Source organism: Diabrotica virgifera, chromosome 2, assembly GCF_917563875.1.
Source record: "Diabrotica virgifera virgifera chromosome 2, PGI_DIABVI_V3a".
Lineage (NCBI taxonomy): Eukaryota > Metazoa > Arthropoda > Insecta > Coleoptera > Chrysomelidae > Diabrotica > Diabrotica virgifera.
This window is the reverse complement of record NC_065444.1, coordinates 278,277,878-278,301,241: the sequence shown is the minus strand read 5'-3', so window position 1 is coordinate 278,301,241 and position 23,364 is coordinate 278,277,878. Positions and strand designations below refer to the sequence as shown.

At 32.5% G+C, this 23,364-nt stretch overlaps 1 protein-coding gene across 1 annotated transcript in view; it reads left to right on the top strand.

Moving 5' to 3' along the window:
* LOC114331990 (protein GDAP2 homolog) overlaps positions 1 to 23,364 on the top strand; it is a 301,926-nt gene that overhangs the window by 174,654 nt on the left and 103,908 nt on the right. The window contains exons 7-8 of the mRNA XM_050644685.1: positions 8,533 to 8,630; positions 13,811 to 13,982. Coding sequence (XP_050500642.1) covers positions 8,533 to 8,630; positions 13,811 to 13,982 — 270 coding nt within the window. The remainder of the gene's footprint in view (positions 1 to 8,532; positions 8,631 to 13,810; positions 13,983 to 23,364) is intronic.

Below are 23,364 nucleotides of genomic sequence, written 5' to 3'. Positions count from 1 at the left end.
CTTGATAAATAACTATATCATCTGCAAATTGTAAAATTTTTGTTGAGTTTAAATTTTTTTCTATATCAGAAGTGTAAATTAAATATAACAAAGGGCTTAATATTCCTCCTTGAGGTAAACCACCCATCGCTAGTCTTGGACCAAATGTGTTATTATTTACCGATATATAAATTTTTCTACAGTCATACAATTTTATTATTTTTTGACAGAAGCATTCTGGCAGACCTATTTGTATCATTTTGTTATATAGTATATTTAAATTAACGTTGTCGTATGCTGCTTCAACATCTAATAAAAGAGCGATTACTGAAGAATTTTTCGTAAACGCTAAATTTATATCTGTTACCAAATGACTCACAGCTTCCACAGTAGAATGATTTTTTCGAAATCCAAATTGTGTTTGTGATAATTTATTGTTTTTTTCTAGCCAACTTTCGAGCCTAAGTTTTATCATTCTTTCCAGTGTTTTTGTTATGCAGGAGCTCAATGAAATACCTCTATAAGATTCTGCTGAATCAGGATTCCGATTTGTTTTGAGAATAGGAATCACCCGGTACTCTCTCCAGTTATCTGGAATATCTTCTGATAACCATATTTGATTAAAAAAATTTAATAGTGTTTCTTTCCCTTTTTGATGTAAATTGGCCAACATAATATAATGTACATTATCTATACCTGGAGAAGTATTTTTCTTATTCTTAAGGCTTATTTCTAATTCACAGAAACTAAATGGAATTGAAAGTGGATGCATAGAGTTTTTTCTTTCCATTACATTAATTTTTGAAAATATATTATCTGGACATAATTTTCTTAAAAACTCCTCAACCCATTCTCCTTCAGTCACTGGATTTACTTGTGGTTTAAAAATGTTTTGTAATCGTTTGGCTTGATTCCACATATCTTTAATTGGTGTATTTTTGTTTAAAGTTTTACAAAAATTTCTCCATGCATTACGCTTACTCTCTAATACAACTTTTTTGGTTTTCGCTACACATTTATTATAATTTATATAATTTTGTATATTAGACTGTAGTTTAAACTTGCGTAAAGCTAGTTTTTGTTCTTCTATTACCTTTTTACAATTGTCATTCCACCAAGTTTTTCTAAATCGTGGATTAGTCCCTGTTCTCTTCTCCGGTATACATATCTTACAATATTCGTTTAATTTATTTAAAAATTGTTGGTAATTTAAATTATTATCTATTTCCATGAAATTATCAGTGATAGAAGAGAAAAGAGACCAATCCGCTTTATTTATGTTCCATTGTAATTTTGTATTTACACATTCCGCTTTATTAACATTAATATTTGACTTAATAATAATAGCAAAATGATTTGATCCTAATGTCTCGTCCACAACATCCCAATCGAAAAAATGACTAATATTTGCTGAGCATATTGTAAGATCTATTGCAGATTTATTATTGCTATTCGGTCTACGCATCAAAGTTTCTTTACCATTATTTAAAATTACAAGATTACAGTCCTCAATAGCTTCTAACAGATTTTTTCCTATAGTATCTGCAGTACTACAACCCCAAACATAATTGTGGCTATTAAAATCACCACCAATTATAAAAGGCTTCTCTAGACTATTAAAAAACTTTTTCCATTCATTTAGAGTGATTTTAAGATTTGGTTTTACGTATATTGAATAAATGTTTAACTTTTTTCCGGATTGAATTTTAATTGATATGCTATTGCACATTATGTCATTAATTTGGTGAAAAGTAGGACTGTTGTAAAATTTTATTAATTTTTTCAAAAGGATGGCTACTCCACCATATCCATCATCTCTATCATTCCTAAAGACATTATAACCAGTAAAGTTAATAAAATTACTTTTTTTTAACCAAGTTTCTGATATTAATCCTATATCTATTTTATTGTCATACAAGAATTTTTCTAAATAACCCTTATTTGTTTTAATTGATCTCGCATTCCATTGAAGAAATGAAACGTTAGCCATCACGAGGTAATAATAATTGTGAAATATTGTTTTTTAATAATTCCAACGTTTTTTGATCTAAATTGTGATTAATTTGATTTAATGTTGCTGAAATAAAGTTTACTATTATTTCTCCTATATTATTTTGATTATCGTTTTGTGTTTGTGTTGTGTTAGAATAAATGGGATTATTAAAATTATAACAAGGCTGACTTTGTATTCTTGGTGTTTGCAAAATTTTTCTGCGCGCTTCCATTGTTTCTTTATCTACACTACTAGAATCAATACTACTTGATCTTTTTCGTTTAGATATTGTATATTTATTTGAAGTATTTTCTTGGTCTTTACTTACTGTTGAATAACATTTTTTATATTTATTATTAGCTTCATAATATGTTATATTTTCATTATTCATAACTTTTTTAATATATTCCTGTTTTTGTCTTTCTGTACAATCTGCTCCCTTGTCAGTAGCGCTGTGTTTTCCTTTGCACAATACACAAAGTAAATTATTCGGATTGGAACAATTAGATTTGTTGTGTTCTTCGCCACATCTTTCACACCTATCTTTTCCTCTACATTGGGCACTTATATGCCCAAATCTCAAACACTTTAAACATTGGATTATTCTGGGTGTATAATTTTCCACCTCGTATATCATTTTTTCTATTATTACATTTTTTGGTATAGACTGACCTTTAAAAGTGACAATTACGGTTCCTGTTTTTACATAATTAGTATTACCATTATCTTGAATCACTTTCCGCATAATTCTTTTTACATGTAATACTTCGAATTTAATTCCAAATCTAGGTTTAATTAATGATAATAAATCATTATCTTCTATCTCTTTATCTACCAATTTTATAACACCTTTCTTTTGAGTAAAAAACGTTGGAATATATGCCTCATACTCTTTGCTTTTAAGAATTTGAGAATCAATTAATTTATTAGCACTAGCAAAATTATTTAGTTCTACCTTGATTTTATTTCTACCAACTACTGTAATTTGTGTGATATTATTTTCAATTTCAGGTACTGCACTTAAAATCAAACGGGCCGTGCCGATCCTGTGTAATCGACCAATGTTACCGTTTTTATTTTCTATGTGTACTATATAAGGTGCATTATCTCCAAATTGATATCTATGTTTTAATCTTAAATTTATTACTTTATTTAAGTTTTGCTTACCTGACTTATCTGTTTGATTTAAATTTGTCAAAGTTTCATCGTTATTGCAACTAAATTTGTTACTTACCTCAATAGTACTACTTGTTTGGTTTTGTTTGTTTGTTACCTTATTATTTACTCTATTGTTATTTTTATTTAATTCCTCATATTCCATCATCCCATCTCCTTCCATTTCTACATAAAATTTACCTTTATCTGGAGGTTCGGGTGGTATACCTTCCATATTATTTGTTTTCTGAAATTTAACTTCTAGGCGCTAAATTTCACACTTTCTTACAGATCACTGGTTTAGTACTTCTTTATACTACTCGTAATACTCAAAAAGTTAAGAAAAAACCTTAAAAATTAATAATTTTTAGGAGAACTTCTAAATAAACTGCCTTTCAATTTGACGTTTATTTGACATTGATAATTTTCTTTAAATAGTTGTATTTTCTCTTTAAAAAAATTGTACATTAATTTGTTTATAAGGGTTTCAAACAAATTTGAGCTATAACCAATAATACTTTAATTAACAATAATGATAGAAGAACTCAAAAGAAACAATTTGAGCTTATGAAAATGTTCGTAAGTGTATTTTTGGCCAAAATATCGATATTTTAATGGCACGCTATGAGGCGTAAGATAGGCTCACAGTCAAGTAAATGGCGAAATTGGTAGCCAAAATATCGATATCTTGGCCAAAAATAAACTTACGAACATTTTCATAAGCTCAAATTGTTCCTTTTGAGTTCTATCATTATTGTTAATTAAAGTATAAATTTTAAAGCTCAAATTTGCTTGAAACCTTTATAAACAAATTAATGTATATTTTTTAAAGAAAATTATAACTTCAAACGGGTATAACTTTAAAACAAATGAAGATAAATTAATTTAACAAACTTTGTTTGGAATCCTATTAATTCAACTTTAAAATGAGGTCTTCTAAGGCTCATTTGCATTCGTAGAAGCCGAGTTACAATCGATAAAGCTTCGAAAATTACTTATTTTGCAATTTGCAATATTTGTATTGTGCACTAATTTTACAATATCTTGAGTTATAATTGTTGGATTTAAGTTTATAAAACGTTTTTTTTTTCATCGTTTTTTATTAAGATACAAATTTTATTTGCAACATTTTTTATCTCTATTAGTTTATGAGCCAGAGGCTTATAAACAATTAAATTGTTTATAGCGATTTTTTGACCACTCGGATCGAAATCCACCCTTAAAATTAGTAATCAGCAGCCAAAAATCCATAAGAAACCGTTGAGTTTGTCCATCAGAATTGAAAAAGACACGGTGACCTCTATTTGGCGCCTAGACTAATAGACATCCTGCCTGTTTTCTAGACACAGACAGCCTGAAAAGGAAAAAAGAAAGCAAAGACCTAGTAGAAACAAACGTATATATTTATGTGAAAACAATAAATACAATAAGAATACAAAATATGCAATCGCAACCATTCGAAACAACGCAAGGAATTAGACAAAAAAGAAATTTAAGCCTAGTACTTTTAAGAAATATGATAGATGAGATAGTGAAAAAACGTAAGAAATTTTTGTTTTGGGTTTCTGAGATGAAATTGTCATATTGAATTCTTTTGCTCTTATGTTAAATATGTGGACTAATCTTTGTAGACTATCAATATTGCGTCGTTTGCGTAATAGAGAATTTTTACTTCTTTGTTTCCCATTCTGTATCCTCTGTCTTTGTTGACGCTTTTGATGATTCCATCCATGATTAAATTGAAGAGCATAGGCTGAATGAGTTCCCCTATCTCATTCTACCTATGTCCATAGGTTCTGTAAGTTGTCCATGCATCATGACTTCCATTTTGTTGTTTTGGAAAATGTTTTCAATAGTTTTTATAGTATCTAGGGATATTTATGATATTTAGAGGTGAAATTCTGATTTTTTCAGTAAAGAATAATAAAATTGTATGGTCTATTACTCTGTGATATGTGTATAGTGTATGTACTTAAATTTTATGGTATTACCTATTAACATTTGTTGCAATTACTCCAATATCGGCACCTTTTGATGTACTAAATTATGCAAACATGTGTAGTAAACACTATTTGCCTATCAACAGTTGTTGTCTAATCATTTTATAATCTCCAATAATGTTTTTCTGATCGTAAAACAATCGTGTCTTTATTTCACGATAAAAGCTAGCGAACCTGTTCAATATGCTAATCATATTTTTCTGCTCGAAATAAAGAGTTTGTGACATTGTTCGTTATAATATCATGAATCTTTGCTATTCTGGCTTGCCAGTAAAAGGTAAATATAATGTATCTTATGCTTCGTTGTCAAATGGTCCTTCTGAAACCTTCAGGTATGTGTTTGTTTTCTTTAACTGCTTTTATATCATTATATGTTGGTTTTTGTGCTTATTTCGAAGCTTATTACCAGTACTTATCTATGGCGCAGAAACTTTAGTGCTGAAAAAGTATGAAAGTCTAAAATCGACCGTTGTGTGCTGGTTGTTTTACTAAAAGATCGAATCCCCAATGGAGAAATATCTCTTAGTAGGTACGAAAGTAACAAATGCAGTACGAAAATTGCAACTCTGAAATTCAACTGAATGGACACGGCAAGGTTGTTGCAATAGTATGAGACATACCCAGACAGGAAGATCCAGGATAAAATGATGGAACCAGATAGAGGAAGACATAAAAATAATAAAAATAAAAGACTGGATGAGAAGATGCAGAAAGAGAACAGATTGGAAATACATAACCAACGCTGCAAAGACGCATATAGATCTATAAGAAGTAAACCAAACAGGAATAATCCACCTAGAAAAAGTATTACTATATGCCCCAGAATTGTCATAGTCCACTAGGATTGAACGCCTGTGATGACGATGAGACAGAAAAAGAGAAGAATAAATATGATAATCTTATGAACCACACGTAAAAATATGAAGATTCGCAGACAAATAGGAATAGACTGTGTTCTAGAAAAAGGCTACTTCTTCTCCCAGTTCCGTATCCTCAACGGACGTTGGTGATCATTCTGAATCACTCTGAATGTAGTACTTTTCGTTTCGAATCACATGAACAATCTATGCCCGTTTTCTACCTTTAATAATTGTGCATATCAGTTTTTTATTGGTGTTCTTTTATCATCATCATCATGAGCACCACAAATCTGTGCGGGTCTTAAGTCTTAGTCTGTTCTAAGATCTTCTGCTATTCCGAACTATTATGAGCTTCCGCTTCCAGTCGGTGATTTTAATTTCAGAAACCTTATTAGTTTCTTGGTATTGATTTTCTTGGGGGCTAGGTCTTCCTACATCCTGTCTACGTGGCCCATCCAGTACAGTCTTCTAATTTTCATAAATGTGGTTCTGTATATGCGTTAATGTACAATTCAAAGTTGTATCCTCTTCTCCATACGTTGTTTTTTGCACTCCCTTGTGTAGTATGATAATAATTAGAGAAGTATGTGCAAACAAATGACGTCTCAAATTTTAGACACAATCAGCTTAGAAACCACCCTTATATCGAAAATAATAACGATAACATAATAGGCAAGCGGCACACCCCTAATTTGAGGCTTAGAAATCGAAAAAGCGACCACGATAGGTGAATAGCAAATTTTGGTCATTCGTTATGTTTTCGAGGCCGCTGAATCAGAATATGAAGTTTATTTTTATCTAGAATTGGTGGAACATGTTCAAAAAATCAAATTTTAAGCAATAAGGCAAAAATCAATTTTGATGATTTTTCAACACACGCTGTATCTTTGGTCGCTGTAAATATTTCCTTTTGAAAATTTTAGTGTGTCATCTTTGAAGTATTTAGATAACAATGAAATTTGTCCGAAAGGATTAAAAGAATTAAAAGAGGAGTTGTTAATTTTTAAACATGTTGTCGTCAGATTTCGTTAGTTTCATGTTTACTTAAAAAAGTTGAGTGACAAACTTTTTAGTTTAAAATTTTATCTAACACAGCATTTAAACATAAGTCATAAAGAAGTTTTCTGGAAAATTTGCTATGTAAACAAAGTCATGTGACTTTATAGACGAGTAGCACTCAAAATTAAAAAAAAAACGCTTATTTCTGGAGATGCTGACCACTGCTTGGTGAATGGCTAATTTTGGTCATACTTTATATTTTTGATGGTGCTGAAAACGAAAATGAGGTTTATTTTGAATCTTATGTGGGAAAACATTGACAAAACCGCAATTTTACCCTAAAAATGGAAAAAAATTAAATTACGTTTTTTTGTGTTTAAATCGCTGCAACTCTGTTCCATTTTAATATTACATATTTGCTAAAATTTATGGTATATATTTCTCACCTTTCTGAAGACAATCGGACCTGTTTCAATCATTCAGTCTTATTATATTAAAAGTTATGCATTTTTTTAAGTAAAAGGTGCAGATTCCTGAATTGCAAAGTTTAATCGCAAAAGGTGAGTTACAAAATTTGAAATTTAGCTTTTTAATCAAGTTTATGTTAAAATATAGAGTACAAAGAACAAAATGTTTTATAGAAAAAAAACTGGTGTAACTTTTAATTTTAAGAAAACCATGATTTCATTTTTTTACTTTTATGGTAAAATTGCGATTTTGACAATGTTCCCCCATTTAAAATTCAAAATAAACCTCATTTTCGTTTTCAGCACCTTCAAAAACATTCAGTATGACGAAAATTAGCCATTCACCACACCGTGGTCAATATCTCGAGAAATAAGCGTTTTTTGGAGGAGTGCCACTCGTCTATAACGTCACATAACTTTTTTCCTATTGCATATTTTGACTTGAAAGTTTCCAGAAAACTTCTTTATGACCTATGTTAATGCTGTGAAGGTTAAAATTATAAAATAAAAAGTTTGTCACTCAACTGTTTTAAGTAAACATGAAACTAAGGAAATCTGACGACAAAATGTTTAAAAATTAATAACTCCTATTTTAATTCGATTTGTACAAAACTTACTGTTATCTAAATACTTCAAAGATAATACAGTAAAATTTTTGAAAGGAAATATTTACAGCAACCAAAGATACAGCGAGTTAAAGTTGAAAAATCAGCAAAATTGATTTTTCGAATTTTTGCATAAAATTTAATTTTTGAACATGTTCTACCAATTCTAGATAAAAATAAACTTCATATTCGGATTCAGCAATCACGAAAACATAAAGTATGACCAAAATTCGTCATTCGCCTTAAATTTGATTTTCGTGGTCGGTATAACATCATTTTAGGGGTTGCTGCCGTTCGCCTATAAGTGTCAAGCACTGATATAGATTATTTCTTATTGTCAAATAACTGAATTGCTAAACAGCATCATTTAAACATAAATTAATAATCTACTCCAATTATAAGTTTTCTCGATACCACAGTATTAAAAGTTAATTATTTCATCAATAATTATTAACACTTGATTGTTTATTGCAGGTACCAGTTGCCATCCGACACGGGTGGCCCTGACGGAGAACCAATCATGCCTGACCGACAAATACGAATCATTGACAATCCACAGCATGCTTTGCACCGTAAGTCATTGGGGATAGATATACAGGGTGTAACAAAAACACAGGTCATAAATTAAATCACATATTCTGGGACCAAAAATAGTTCGATTGAACCTAACTTATGTACCTTAGTACAAACATGTACACAAAAAATGTTACAGCCCTTTGAAGTTACAAAAACAAAATCAATTTTTTCCGATACAGTCGAAAACGCTTATTGGAATGGCCTTCGTGCCAAGCAAAAGTATTCCTATAACCGGAATATTCTAATAACCGATCATTAGTTGCTACTAAAACAATTTCGGGACTTCAAATTTATATTCCTTAAACCGGGATATTTCCATAACCGGTGTTCTAATAAGCGGGTTCGACTGTATATCGAAAACTATTAAAGATTTGTTAATGAAAATAGAAATGTCGCATTCTTATGGCAAGAACATCTTAAAAGGAAATTATAGTGAAATTTGTGCACCCCATAAAAATTTTATGGGGTTTGTTTCCTTAAACGCTTTCAAACTTTTGTGTAGGTTCCAATTAAATTATTACTGTGGTACCATTAGTTAAACACAATGTTTCTAAAACTTTTTTGCCTCTTAATATTTTTTCGATAAACCAGTTTTTATCGACTTTTACGACAGTTTTACACTTTCTTACTAAATTTTAGTTTTTTTTTAATTTATCGTTTTAAACGTGGACAGGTAGCGCCATCTATCAGTGTCGTGCAAACGTAAGCGTCAGCGTTTACTATTATTCGCCATCTTGAATGGTTCAGATCCAAACTAAAAGTGTGTTTGTCTGTTTGTCCACAGGTGGCGCTACATAACCAATATCAATAACGCAAAATCAAATACTAATTTTTTTATTACTTTATGAAAGTAGGTTTTCCATAAGGAATTTTGATAAGATTTGTATTTTGCTAATATCATGAAATAAAATGTTAAAAATTTGTTTATATTTATATATCAGTGAATTCTATTTCATTATTTATTATGTACCTACCACATAAATAAGAGTGGAAAACCTAATCTGTCATCAGTCTTCTAAAAAATTGAGCTTATCTCCCTTGTTTTTTTTAACAGTTGCTAATACACTGCTTCTCCATAGAGCTTTTCATCGCTTCTGAATTGTTTTGGGCACTTGTCATGTGTCACATGAATATATTATATGACACATGACAAGTGCCCGAAACAAATGAGAAGCGATGAAAAGCCCCATTGATCTAGCATTTGTCCCACTTCCATAATTTTAATAAATAAACCTGTTAACAAATGTATTAACAAGTTAATATGAATATGACATCCATAGAACTATTCAGGGCGGCTGCAAATAAGATTAAATGGGCAAATGTAATAAAGGAACATATTATGTTCCTGGATCCACTAAATCTGTCCTCACTTCCCCATGAATGGGCCAGAATATTATCTGGCTCATCTGCTTTACCTTTCTATATTTTGTGAAGTGCTTGAACAACTGCTTCCTTTATTATTTTGGTGGCCATTGCTGCTACCTATTGTAGGTACCTACCTATCTGGTATAGCTTAAGATTTTTTATTCATTTAATAAACCATCAAAGTACTTTTGCCATCGGTTTTGACATCCTTTTCGTGAAGGATTAGTATTTTATTACATTCATCTCAGATGTAGGTATCTAATTTGATTAAAATCTTTTGCTTTCTTCGTTCGTTTGACTATTTTATATAACTTTGTTACACCTTTCTTTGTATCACGGTTTTTATGACCGTATATTTTTGAAGATCCGACCTATATTTTTGCCAATGTGTAGAAATATAATGTTCTCTTCTCCCTTATTTTTCATTGAACTTACTTGGACCAGCTCCAGGACACCGATTTTTCACCCTTCGCTTCGTTATCGATCATTCGCTATCTGTATCTGTAGAGTGTACAGATAGCAGGCAAAATATTTTAATAGCAGTATCTTTAAGAACACTGACATATTCCTCCAAATTGTACTAGGATTTCATTTCATATCTTTCTTCTTCTTTAGGTGCGAGTCCTTATTCAGACGTTGGTCGTCATCATATTTACAAGTTTCCGAAACCTTTCTCTATCGGTTACTGCGCGAAATAATACTTCTACCACACGGAGAACCACACCATTGTCTAATATTATGCAACCATAAGTTGCTTTCGACTAATCCATCTCTTTCCCTCCACTCTTCCTTTATTATAAGGCGAAGTACTTAGATGGTATTTAGGTCCTCTAATTATATGACCGACGCATTCTGTTTTTCTCCTCTTTATGATGTTTATGAGCAGACGTTCTGAATTCATCATTTATAGAACATCTTCATTGGAAGTGTGCGAAACCCACGATATCTTTAGGATTCGTCGATAGCACCACAATTCGAAACCAATGGTTCTAATTTATTTATCATTGGGATCTTTAACGTCCAAGGACAATTTCATGTCCAATGACATTTTTTTACTATTTTTGCCCTGCATGGACATTCTTTCTCATATTTTTTAACATCTGCTACATTTTTTTGTGGCCCTCTCGGATATTTTGATTTAGTTGCTTTTTTTCTTCGCTGTCCACATGTCCAGCACAAGCAACTTGAATCTACGATCTGCTAAAGTTGATACTTAAATTTATTGATAAAGTGCATCATAGTTAAAGATGAACAAGAGGTTGGCACATTTACGTAAGATATTATTTCGACTCTATATAAGAGCTAATACAATTATTGTCCAATACAAATACAGTGATGTTATACTTGTCAAGAATTTGGATTACAGGATTAGTTATCGGAATTGGTGCAGCTCTATTATACCAAACCTTTTTAATTAATGACACGTACTCGGAAATTATAGGTGACAAAAAATAGTGTACATTAAATCTTTTTGCGTAATTCATAAAAAGTGACATAACAAATAGAGATTTTAAGAAAAGATTTTCGAGATTATCATCGCAAACATAGCTATACTATGTTTACATGAACTTTAGATAAGCATAACTATATTTTTTATTATCATAACTTTGAACCACAATTTTACCGCGCGTGTAAGAAAGTGATACCTAAGAAATATGATAAATGAAGGGTTCCAATTTGATTATAGAGATTATTGTAAGTACCACCATGTCATAACTTTTTAATTCCTATTTTCAACCTTTCTATGCTTAAGTACTGTGTATTATACTTATACTCTGTTAACCAAAATTATTTTGATATTAAATATATGGTCTCGTATACAATTTCTTCTTATTATTCATGTGCCTCATCCATTAAGGAAGTTCTATTTGATCATCTGGCTGGCTCATTTAACTCCTATCTGTAACTCATTTTTCTTTTCTTCGTATTGTTGCGTATACAATAATTACTTTTTGGAAATATTCTCTTTCTCTTCTCGTCTATGCTTCCCTTTACTTTTTTCTCTTCTTACTCTTCTATCTACTTTTTTCCTTCACCTCTTTCTCTTCTTGCACATGCTTGTTCTTTTCCTCTTCCATTTTTAAAAACAATGCAGGGTGTCCGGACGTATCCATTTCTTTATCAAATTCAGTAGATCTTGTATTAACCATTCATAATAAATTATACTTATATCTCTTTGACCCACCACTGTCACCAATGATAAACTTCTTTATAATCACTTTCATTGAAAACAGTAAACAATATTACAATATTTGATAAAAACTCGAACAGCATGACAGAACTATTCAAAAATTCAATTGCTACTAATACTTGAACTGTCAACTTAATGTTTGTATACCTAGATTTTCTAACGTTTCAGAGCTTACGAGACATTTCGAGAGAGTTCGATAACACCTAGAACATTCTAGTTTTTTATTACTCCTTCTTTTTCGTCAATGGACTTTTTATATATGGAATAAATCTTAGAACTTTCGTAACAGTGTCACCTGTGGTCGCTTCTTCTTTTCATCAGCTGGTGTTAGGTCTGGTCTTGAGCCTTGTATTCTAAGATTTATAATAAAATGTAGAATTATTAATATCTTATATAATAGTATCGTATAAATATAGAAGTTTAATAACAGAAAATGTCTAAAGGTTTGATAGATTAAAATAAGAATAAAAATGTATACCATTTTTATTCAGTTGCAATGCAAAGGCCAAACAATCTTATTTTTCACTTAGAATACGGAGCGTAGTCCAGCACTCCGAATCGACGATTTTTGACTCTTATTGGAGTCTCATCGGAGAGACGTAGGCCTGCTGCTCCATACTCTAAGTGACCAACAACGAGAGTTTATCCCCCACACCGCAACTGACGTGAATGGATTAGGTGACTATCGTCATCTGGCAATTGAAAGGTAAAGTTTTCAATCCTAATAGCGACATTAATAATATTGAAAAATAATAAAAATATTACTAAAAGATTTTTAAATTGAAAACTTATTGGTTTATTTCCCTGGTGACACCTCTTAGGCTTCTACAATATGCAAGCCAAATGGATGCTGCAGTGAAGACAAAAGGGAAGGAATTCTACACTATGCAACTCACAACCCCCGTCTGCAGCTTGGTAAAGTTCCAACGTAATATTTTTATTATTGTTCAATATTATTAATGTCGCTATTAGGATTGAAAACTTTACCTTTCAATTGCCAGATGACGCTAGTCACCTAATCCATTCACGTCAGTTGCGGTGTGGGGGATAAACTCTCGTTGTTGGTCACTTAGATTATGGAGCAGCAGGCCTACGTCTCTCCGATGAGACTCCAATAAGAGTCGAAAATCGTCGATTCACATTGCTGGACTGCGCTCCATATTCTAAGTGAAAAATAAGATTGCTTTGCCTTCGCATTGCAACTGAATAAAAATGGCATACATTTTTATTTTTATATTAATATTACTCCTATAGAGTAACTAGGTCAATTTTCCGTTGGAACTTTACCAAGCTGCAGACGGGGGTTGTGAATTGCATAGTGTAGAATTCCTTCCCTTTTGTCTTCACTGTAGCATCCATTTGGCTTGCATATTGTAGAAGCGTTGGAGGTGTCACCAGGGAAATGGACCAATGAGTTTTTAATTTAAAAATCTTTAAGTAATATTTTTAATATTTTTCAATAATATTAATGTCGCTATTAGGATTGAAAACTTTACCATTATAATAAGAGTTTATTACTGTTGAAAAGGGAAGGTTGCTGTAGAATGTAGTATAAAAATCTTTTGTTTAAACAAATACCAATGCCATGATTACAATGATTAAAAGTATTTTTTGTTATAGACGAAGAAGAATCAGTAGATCTGTCTGTGCAGTTGGAAACTTCCATTAACGTCGGCGACCATGTCTTCAGCCAAATGCAAGGCGACTTGGATCAGCAGAGATTGTTGGGAGAGCGACCGTTCAATGACCCTTTGGCAGATATTATGGTTAAGGAAATACAGCACCAAGAAAGGTAGGAAATTCTTTTAAAAATCGCCCTGATTTAGTTTTATTATAATTAATAGATTATGTATTTCTTTTTCTTCTTTAAGTACCGTGCCCAAATTTTAGGCGTGGATAGCTTCCATAACAATTTTCCGATATCGTTCTCGATATTGCGCGGCATGTTATAGTTGATCTGCTGATAATCCAGTCCATTGACGAAGGTTTCGGAACCATGAATATTTCTTCCTACCAATTCCTCTTTTTCCGTCGATCTTTCCGTTGAATATTAACTGCAGCATCCTGTACCTGCTACCTCTCATTATATGCCCGAGATATTCAAGTTTTCTCTTTTTATCATCTTGATTAAGTCACCTTCTCCTTGACCTACTCTGTTTAAGACTTCTCTGTTTGAAATGCGTTGAACCCAAGATATTTTGAGCATTCTACGATATGACCACATCTCGAAGGCTTCTAATTTGTTCATCATGTTAACCTTCATGATCCAGGTTTCACATCCATATAGTAATACAGGATACACATAACATTTTATAAACTTGGCTATTAGTATTAAATTCAGCTAAGAGTTGCTCAGAATAGATCTCTTTCATAAATTCTTCTCTTGCAATTTCTACACGAGTTTTAATTTCTTCATCTGGATTTAGTGTCTCGTTTATCCAACATCCTAGGTATTTAAAATGGTTAACTTTTGTTATCGGTTATTAGTTGCATAGGTATTTCTAAATATAATGTATTTCTAAATATAAATAATTTGTTATAAAATAATTTTTGTACTCAAAATTGCTTAAATATATTAGAGCTGGTCGCCCTATTTTATCTCGTTCTTATATATTCTTTCTAGGAAGTAATGCTTGTTACAAGGTTGACTGCCTTTTTAGGAGCTGTGGTAATTATACACTTCTCCAAGAAATTAATGCACCATCTTAAAAAATGGGTCATTTTTTATGTGTCGACTTTCCTAAACCTGTTGTCTGGTTTAAGTGATTTTTTTAATATGTTATAACAATATCTCTGTAATAATATTGTTGCTAGACATTTAAACTGTCTTTGTATACCGGGTGTACCAATCAAACTGTGATTTGTTCTCAAAGTTCGCGTCACCCTGTCGAATATTTATAAAATACTGAATTACAAACTTTATAAAAATACTTTTCGTTTATAAAATATTGAAATTAAAACACAACTGTAACCTCATGTGCCTCATGTTTTCTTAACATTCTGTTTTTTATCGATTCGCTTATGTTGGACAATAAAAAAGTTAGTTATTTTAACAACTAGCCTTGTTTTTCATTAATACATGGTGTTTTTTATAGGTATGGCAAACTTTAAGGGTCAATTCTGCATGAAAAAAAAATGACAGTTTGCTTTATATAAACGTATGCCCGCAAAAGCTTCGTTTCCAAGATAGAGGGTGTTGAAATTTTTCTTACAAGCTGCTCTAAAACCGGTAATACCATATGCAAATGCAATTTGGTGGGATTTAAAATGTAGTTATTGTGCATATTTGATATACAATTAGCAATTTAATATTTACCATTGGCGCGTATACGGGTAATATGACCCTTATCTGCGCCAATGGTGAACATAAAATTCTAAATTATATGTCAAAATGCACAATAACTACCTCTTAAAACCCACCAAATTTCAGAGACTAAGTTTTTAACCTAATAAAAATATTTGTAAAATAACATATTTTTAAAAGATTTTTAATTGAAACACTTATTTTTCCATTTTCCTGGTGACACCTCCAAGGCGTCACCAGGAAACCTACAATATGCAAGCCAGATGGATGCTGCAGTGAAGACAAAAGGGAAGGAATTCTACACTATGCAATTCACAACCCTCGTCTGCAGCTTGGTAAAGTTCCAACGGAAAATGGACCTAGTTACTCTATAGGAGTAATACTAATATAAAATAAAAATGTATACCATTTTTATTCAGTTGCAATGCGAAACCAAAACCGTCTTAATTTTTACTTAGATTAGAGGGTGCAGCCAGCAATCTTATCGACGATTTCACCTCTTGTTAGAGGCTCTTCAGAGAATGCTTAGACTGCTTTCTCTACTCCAGGTAAAATCTTTTCGACATATTAGTCCCCCATTGCAACTGGCGTGAAGGTAGTAGGTGCGTAGCGGCATCTGCTAAATGAAAGACTAAGTTTTTCAACCTAATAAAAATATTTGTAAAATAAAATATTTTTAAAAGATTTTTAATTGAAAAGCTTATTGGCCCATTTTCCTGGTGACACCTCCAAGGCTTCTACAATATACTTTATATTATATTATACCACCAAATTTCATTTGCATATCTCAACCGGTTTTAGAGTAATAAAATAAATCGTCAGTCTGTAAGAAAAATTTCAACATCGCCTATCGAAACGAAGCATTTGCGGACATATGTTTATAAAGCAAACTGTCATACTTATTTAGAAACACCCTGTATTGATCAAGAACATAGCTAGTTGTTTAAGTACCTAACTTTCTTATTATCCAACATAAGCGAATGAATCAATAAACAGAATGTTACGAAAACCTGAGGCTATAGTTGGATTTTAATTTCAGTATTTTATAAATGCTAGAATATTCCACAGGATGTGGTGAACAGGAGAAAAAATCACAATTTGATTGGTACACCCGGGATACAATGACGATTTACCTGTCTAGCAACAATATTATTACAGCGATGTTGTTAAGGAATAAGGCTATATTATATTAAAAAAATCAGTTAAATCGGACAACAGGTTTAGGAAATTCGAGACATCAAAAATGGCCCGTTTTCTCTGACGCGCAGTGTAGGTCAAAATTTAACTTGGTATAAATTTCATTGTTTCGTTTAACTAGGTTGCATAAAAAGCTTTTTATCATTAAAAACTTTTAGCTCTCTTTTATGGTTAAATGAATGTAATTTTGTTCAATTTGTTTCAGGCAATTATGTTGATTGCATATTAAATGCAAAAGTTGATTGCATTATGTGGATATTGATTAATTCCTTTGTAGTGTATAATATTTTTATTAAAATATTTTTACTGTGCTTAGTGTGGCAAGAGATTGCCGCGTTTATTAAAGGGTTGCATGATCGCAAGGAAAAGTTTTGAAAATATGTCTCCTTCTATTAAGAATCACTTGCATTGTAATTGAAAACTGTGTGACTGCTGTAAATAACAATAAAAAATATAAAATTTAACGTGAAGTAAAACACTTTCTGGTGTAGTTGGTATATTTTAATAAAAATTATCAGTTTAATAAAAATATCAGTCCATCATCAGTGAACTCTATGTCCTTGCAAAATGGATGATGGACTGATAAGTCCGAAAACGTTTTGAACGTAATCCTTTTGGATTTTTAAAAATTTTAAATTTTTATTAAAATATACCAACTACACCAGGGAGTGTTTTACATCACGTTAAATTTCATTTAACTAGATGGTGTACAGCCAACCTTCAGGAATTATCCCGTTTTATTTAATAAAAAATATCAAATCCACAAGATGAATTGAAACAATCTTCTTGTGGTACCATAACGTTTCTTACTCCGTGGGGTTACAATCCTTCGTGGGTTTTAGCCAACTTGATAACATGCCTCCATTCCTCTCTGTCTTGAGCATTCTCCTCACCCGTGAGTTTAAGGTCTCCTACTATGTTATCTCGACTCCGTAGTCGAACGCTTCCCCGTGGCCTTCTTCCAGTTGGGACTTCTTTCGTTACCAGCCTTACTATTCTTTCGTTAGAATGTCTTTTCAGTTGTCCTGTCCATAGGAGTCTTCTGGACTTATTTCTTTTATTATGTTGGCGTCTGGATATAGTTCTTCGAGTTCTGTTATTCTATATTATCCTGCTGCCTCTTCAAGTACAGGCCCAAAGATCTTCCTTAGGATGTTTCTTTCCCAAATCCGTAGTCGCTCCTAATTTTGCATAAAGTCATCTATTGCTGAAGATGTACTAGTAAGAGAAACTATACCTACATTCACCAAGTGTCTAAGAGACCAAAACTGGATACTAAGGAACATAGGCAACGTTCCGTGGTATATACGCAACAAAGACCTTGATGAGGAACTGCGCATAATATTAATTAAAGAAGAAATAAAGAAGATTGGTAAGGGTCACGAAAAGTGACTCCATAACCATAAAAACAGCATGGTTATGGAAACAAACTGCTTAGAACTGGTATAAATCAAGACCTAGTCCGCAGGTTCAAACGCACCACCACCAAAAGCAGGTTTGAACTTGTGTCATTTTCGTAAGGGTTGTCTTCAGATAGTGCCGTTTCCCTTCCGTCAGCCAGGACTTCCATTTGTCACGATCTTCCCAGTCTCAGTCTTTCAATTCTTTCTTTGACATGACTATGTCGACTTCATTTTCCATGATCTTCTGGGTCGTCCTCTGTTCTACTCTACGTACGTGGCCGTACCATTTTAGTCTTCTTTGATCTATATACTGCCGAGCATCTTTTTCCACTTTCATTCTTCTTATTATCTCATCATTTGATATCCTATCTCTTCTGGTCAGGCCACAGCATCTTCTCCAGTATTCCATTTCGGTTGCCAGAATGCTTCTTTGCAAAATTCATAGGTATACTTCTCTATATTATATCAACGTCAATATTTTAGACTGGACGCTTTAAAACTTTTGTTTCCTACTTTATCTTAAATTTTTTCGCATAATATCTGTGTTGCTCATATTAGCGAATTTTAAAGCACAAAATAGTAATTCTAATTTTTGTCTTTTTACATTGATTCATTCCTTGCATATCATGTTTTATGACTGAAAATTCCGTAAAAATAAACGGTTGAGTTATTACAGTTATTCAAAGTCAATAGGAGTGACGTCAGGAGACAAGAAAAAAATTACATACAAAATTCCATACAAGTCTTTATTTTTTCGTAAAGAATCTATAGAGAACTATACTTTTTTTCAAGTTTGAAAACTTGTCGCTTAACTTTTTGTTTGTTTTCTTATCAATACGTAGCAACAACGCATGTAATTATGAATTAGTGATGGTATTTATCTACAGTGGCGTAGTTAAAAATGGAATGTATATGAACAGTTTTTTACAATTAAATGGATGAGTGATAAATTGAGTTTCACAATTTCAGATAAAAAGCGTATAGATTTACAGAAAAGATTTACCATAATTATTGTGAAGACCACAGCTTTATAAACCGAATGAGTCATGTCTTGAAAGTAATAATATAACACCATGGTCTTTAGTCTATAGCGTTCTGCGCCTTCTGGTTCCTATTAACCAATCGCGTCGATCTGTCCAATCTCCTGCTCGTAGATCTCTCTCAGACATTGCTTTTTTGATTCCACTTATCCAGGTTGTTTTCAGTCTGTCCCTTTTCCTTCTTTCTGGGGGTTGCTATTTCATTATCAGCTTTGAAAGTGGATGTTCATCCATTGTTTGTACATGACCATTTCAACAAAGATCTTTTTCTTGGATTCCTTCTTTTATCTTTGTTTTCCTATTTATAATGTCTCGTACTCGTTCATTCGTTGCGTGTGACACTCTAGAGATGCAAGCCGATCTTCACCAGAAGTCCATTTCAGTGCGAGCAACTTCTGTTCTGTTCGCTTATTCAGTTGCCAGGTTTTACATCCATACAGTACCACGCTTTTAAAGATGCTATTATATAGCTGAGATTTCTTTTCTTTTGATATGGTTTTTGATCAAAGTAGTGAGTTCAAAGCTCCTATTACTTTCTTTCCTTTCATACTCTTTCCTCTATTTCGACTTTTTGCCTTCCATTTTATTAGATTCTCGGTCCAAGATATACACAATTAGAGCTTGGTTGGATAACCATATCATCCTCTGGTTGTAACTCATTTTTCTCTCCTCATTTACACATATATTTGGTTTTCTCTATATTGACGTATACCTAGGCTTATTTTTTTGTATTCTCGAAACAGCCGAGTTTCATAAATATTAGATCATCTTTATTCTGGGCAATCACCACCTGATCATCAGCAAAATGTAGTGTGTATAGTGTTGAGTCGTCGTTTAGCTAGTGTATCCCCATACCGTCATTACAGATTTCCGTCATTTATTCAAGACCTCGTTTATATAGCTTTTAAGCAGTGTTGCCGATAAGCTGCATCCTTGTCGTAGTCCCTTATTCACCATGAAGCTATCGGACAATCTGTTGTTGATCTTTATGTTTGCTTGGGTGTTGTTGTAAAATTTTTGCACTGCTTTTATTAAAGTTATATTATATTAATAGGGGATTTTTCCACGATTTTCCCATAATTTACATAGTAGTAAGGTATCATACGCCTTAGTTAGATCAACGAATAGTGGATGTATTTGTCGTCTTGTAGGTATTCCTTGAAATAATTTATTCATGGATGTATAAAAAGGGTGAAGAAGTCAGCGGTAAACACAATTTGGTTTTAAAAAAGCAATGCGCTATCTACATTCTAATACCACGTATTAGGAGGATTTTTAGGCGAAACGAGTTAGAGGTTGATTCTGAGTATATTGCGCACGCTCTACTGAATCATTCTAATCCCAAGTACGAGAAATAATATTTTATGTATAACGTTTATTTATAGAATACCCTGTATTTTGTAGAATGGTAAAAAACAGTAAATTGTTATTTTGATTTAACAATGTTTACATTAATAATGTGACTTATACTTGACAGTTGACAGTTAAAATGTACCTACTTGTTAGTTTTAGTTCTCTAATAAATTTTGTCAGTTAGTTACATAAAGGTGGAAAAATCATATGTATAACATGGGAGTAAAGTGCCTTTTCTTCCCTTGAATGATAACTGCCCTCCGCTACGCGTCGGGCAGTAAACTTCATTCTCAGGAGGAAAAGTAACACTTTCCTCCCTTATAATATAACGTCCTCCCGAGAATGAAGTTTACTGCGCGAAGCGTAGCGGAGGGCAGTAATCATTCAAGGGAGAAAAAGACACTTTACTCCCATGTTATACATATGATTTTTCCACCTTCCTCAAATAACAAGTCGTTTTTTCATTTTTAAATAATTTATTTATGTAACTAACACAATTTATTAGAAAACTAAAACTAACAAGTAGGTACAGCAGAACTGTCAACTGTCAAATGTAAGTCAAATTATTAATCTAAACATTGTTAAATAAAAATAGCAATTTACTGTTTTTTCTATTCTGCAAAATACAGGGTGTTCTATAAATAAACGTTAAAATCTCACAATAAAACACTGAAAACTTTTGTTTTCTATACTTCCACAAAATTTATTATTTACAACTATGTGACTACAGCTGTTTCGGCAGAGTGTATTTCTCAAGTGATATAATTTACAATGTGTTTGCCTTTTTAAGTCTCTAACTGAAGAGGTTGAGGAGTGGGGAGCTGTTTGTCTCGAGTTGGTCATTCAGAATTATATCTGTATTTTTCAGTTTATTAATTTCCATAGATTCTAAAAAAGATAGCTTAAGGCCTTTATTTTGGATATGCAGAATTTGAAACTCTTCATTGAAAGAATGATTATGATCTAGAAGGTGAAGTGCGTATGTAGAAGTGTCTGTTTTTCTATTGTTGAGTTAGAGACTTAAAAAGGCAAACACTAAATTATATCACTTGAGAAAGGCACTCTGCCGAAACAGCTGTAGTCACATAGTTGTAAATAATAAATTTTGTGGAAGTATAGAAAACAAAAGTTTTTAGTGTTTTATTGTGAGATAAAATGAACTTCCATCAAGTAACGGTCGAATCCATCAATTATTTAAATGTTAAAATGTATAGATACTTACGTAGTAGATAATAGAATATTGTATAGGGCGTCAATAAGTTATTTCATCAATGACATACCATGACGTCACTTTTACTCCCGAGGGAGGAAAAGAACTTTTACCCCCTAGGGAGGAAAAGTACGACTTTGCTCCCTACAATCAGGTCCGGAAAAGTATACTTTTGGTAGAGGTAGGTGGACATAGCTATTTTCATTTATTTGTTGGTAATCTTGTGTTTTCTGGATAGTTTTTAAAACCAAAAAATTATGTACCTATTACTCTCCAACAATCTGATAATAAGCTGACGGTATTGTTCATTTAATCAATACGCATAACAATAAGCAATAGATAGAAGAAAAAAAGGTGGACTTATTTTATTACACTATTACACTACATTATTAAATATATTGTCCAGATTAAGTTAACTTTAATTTGTTGGCATTACTGATACTCTTTTTACGAGAGGTTGACAAAATGAGATTTATACGTCTCCCTCTTTGGATTAAAATAGGCCAGATTACCAGATTTCGATCTTCCCACAGATAATTGCAAAGATAGGTTGTAGAATCGCACACGACCGCCCAAAACATCTATTGACCCAGTTTCCCACGGCACCTGCCGATAGACACGCTACTGATATTGATTCCACTAATAAATTTCCCAGCTCAGAATTGTCGTAATTTCATATTTTATTCAGATACTCTGAGCTGGTTTGGATGGCTGGCCGATTAGTCAGTTTGTGGCTGTCCACTAATACTATCACTCAGAAAACGACACGCGCTTGAAACCTTCTTGACTATTTTATTTATTTTCTGAAAGAAACAGCTAATTTTAACCATTTTATACAAAAATATTTCTCAATTTCCGTACAATGAAATTATAGTTTTTCGTGGAAACCGTGGAAAATTATTTCAGCGGTGAAACGCTTTCGTTTTCTTCTGGTTTGTTGCATCTAGTTACAATTTTTCTTTATTTGCCGCCGTTGTTATCTACGATGAAAGAAAAAAGTAACGAGGAAGATCCAGAGGGAGCAGCAAAAGCAATAGAAACCGACAAAATTATTCCGAAGCAGAAATGTTTGAAGGAGATGAATTTTCAGACTGCTTTTTACGTTTGGATGAGAAAGGCCAGGTCAGTATTCTTTTACATTAGCACTTAAAACTTTTCTTCAGACGCATAGATAATGACCCGCTCTGTCCGATTTCACAGACGAACAGACAACGGTACGTTTTCAGTAAGCTAGACACGGATCGAGAGATCCCAACTTCAATTCAAAGTTAAGCAAACTTTTTTTTTTAACTTTTAAACTTATTTTTCTTCTCCTTCTCTTCTTAGCCTTCTATCATCCATTGTTGGGCATGGCCTCTTCCAACTCCTTCCATCGATCTCTACTGTGAGCAAAATTCCTTTGTAGAGTCTCCAATGTTGTATTGTCGCGTTCCAACGTTGGTCTTTTTGTCTAGCAGTGTGGCCTGCCATGCTCCATTAATTGAGTTACCTATACCTAGCATTGCTCTTTCCATTGCCCTTTCTGTTGGTGCTAGTTTATTCATATTTTATGTCATCATAGGAAGGGCGCACTGGTTGAACATTTTGATTCTCAAGTATTGAGGTATTTTGCGGTTCTCAAGCATCCAGTTTTGCAAACCCTGCCCATGCCAGTTTGGGTCTTCTAG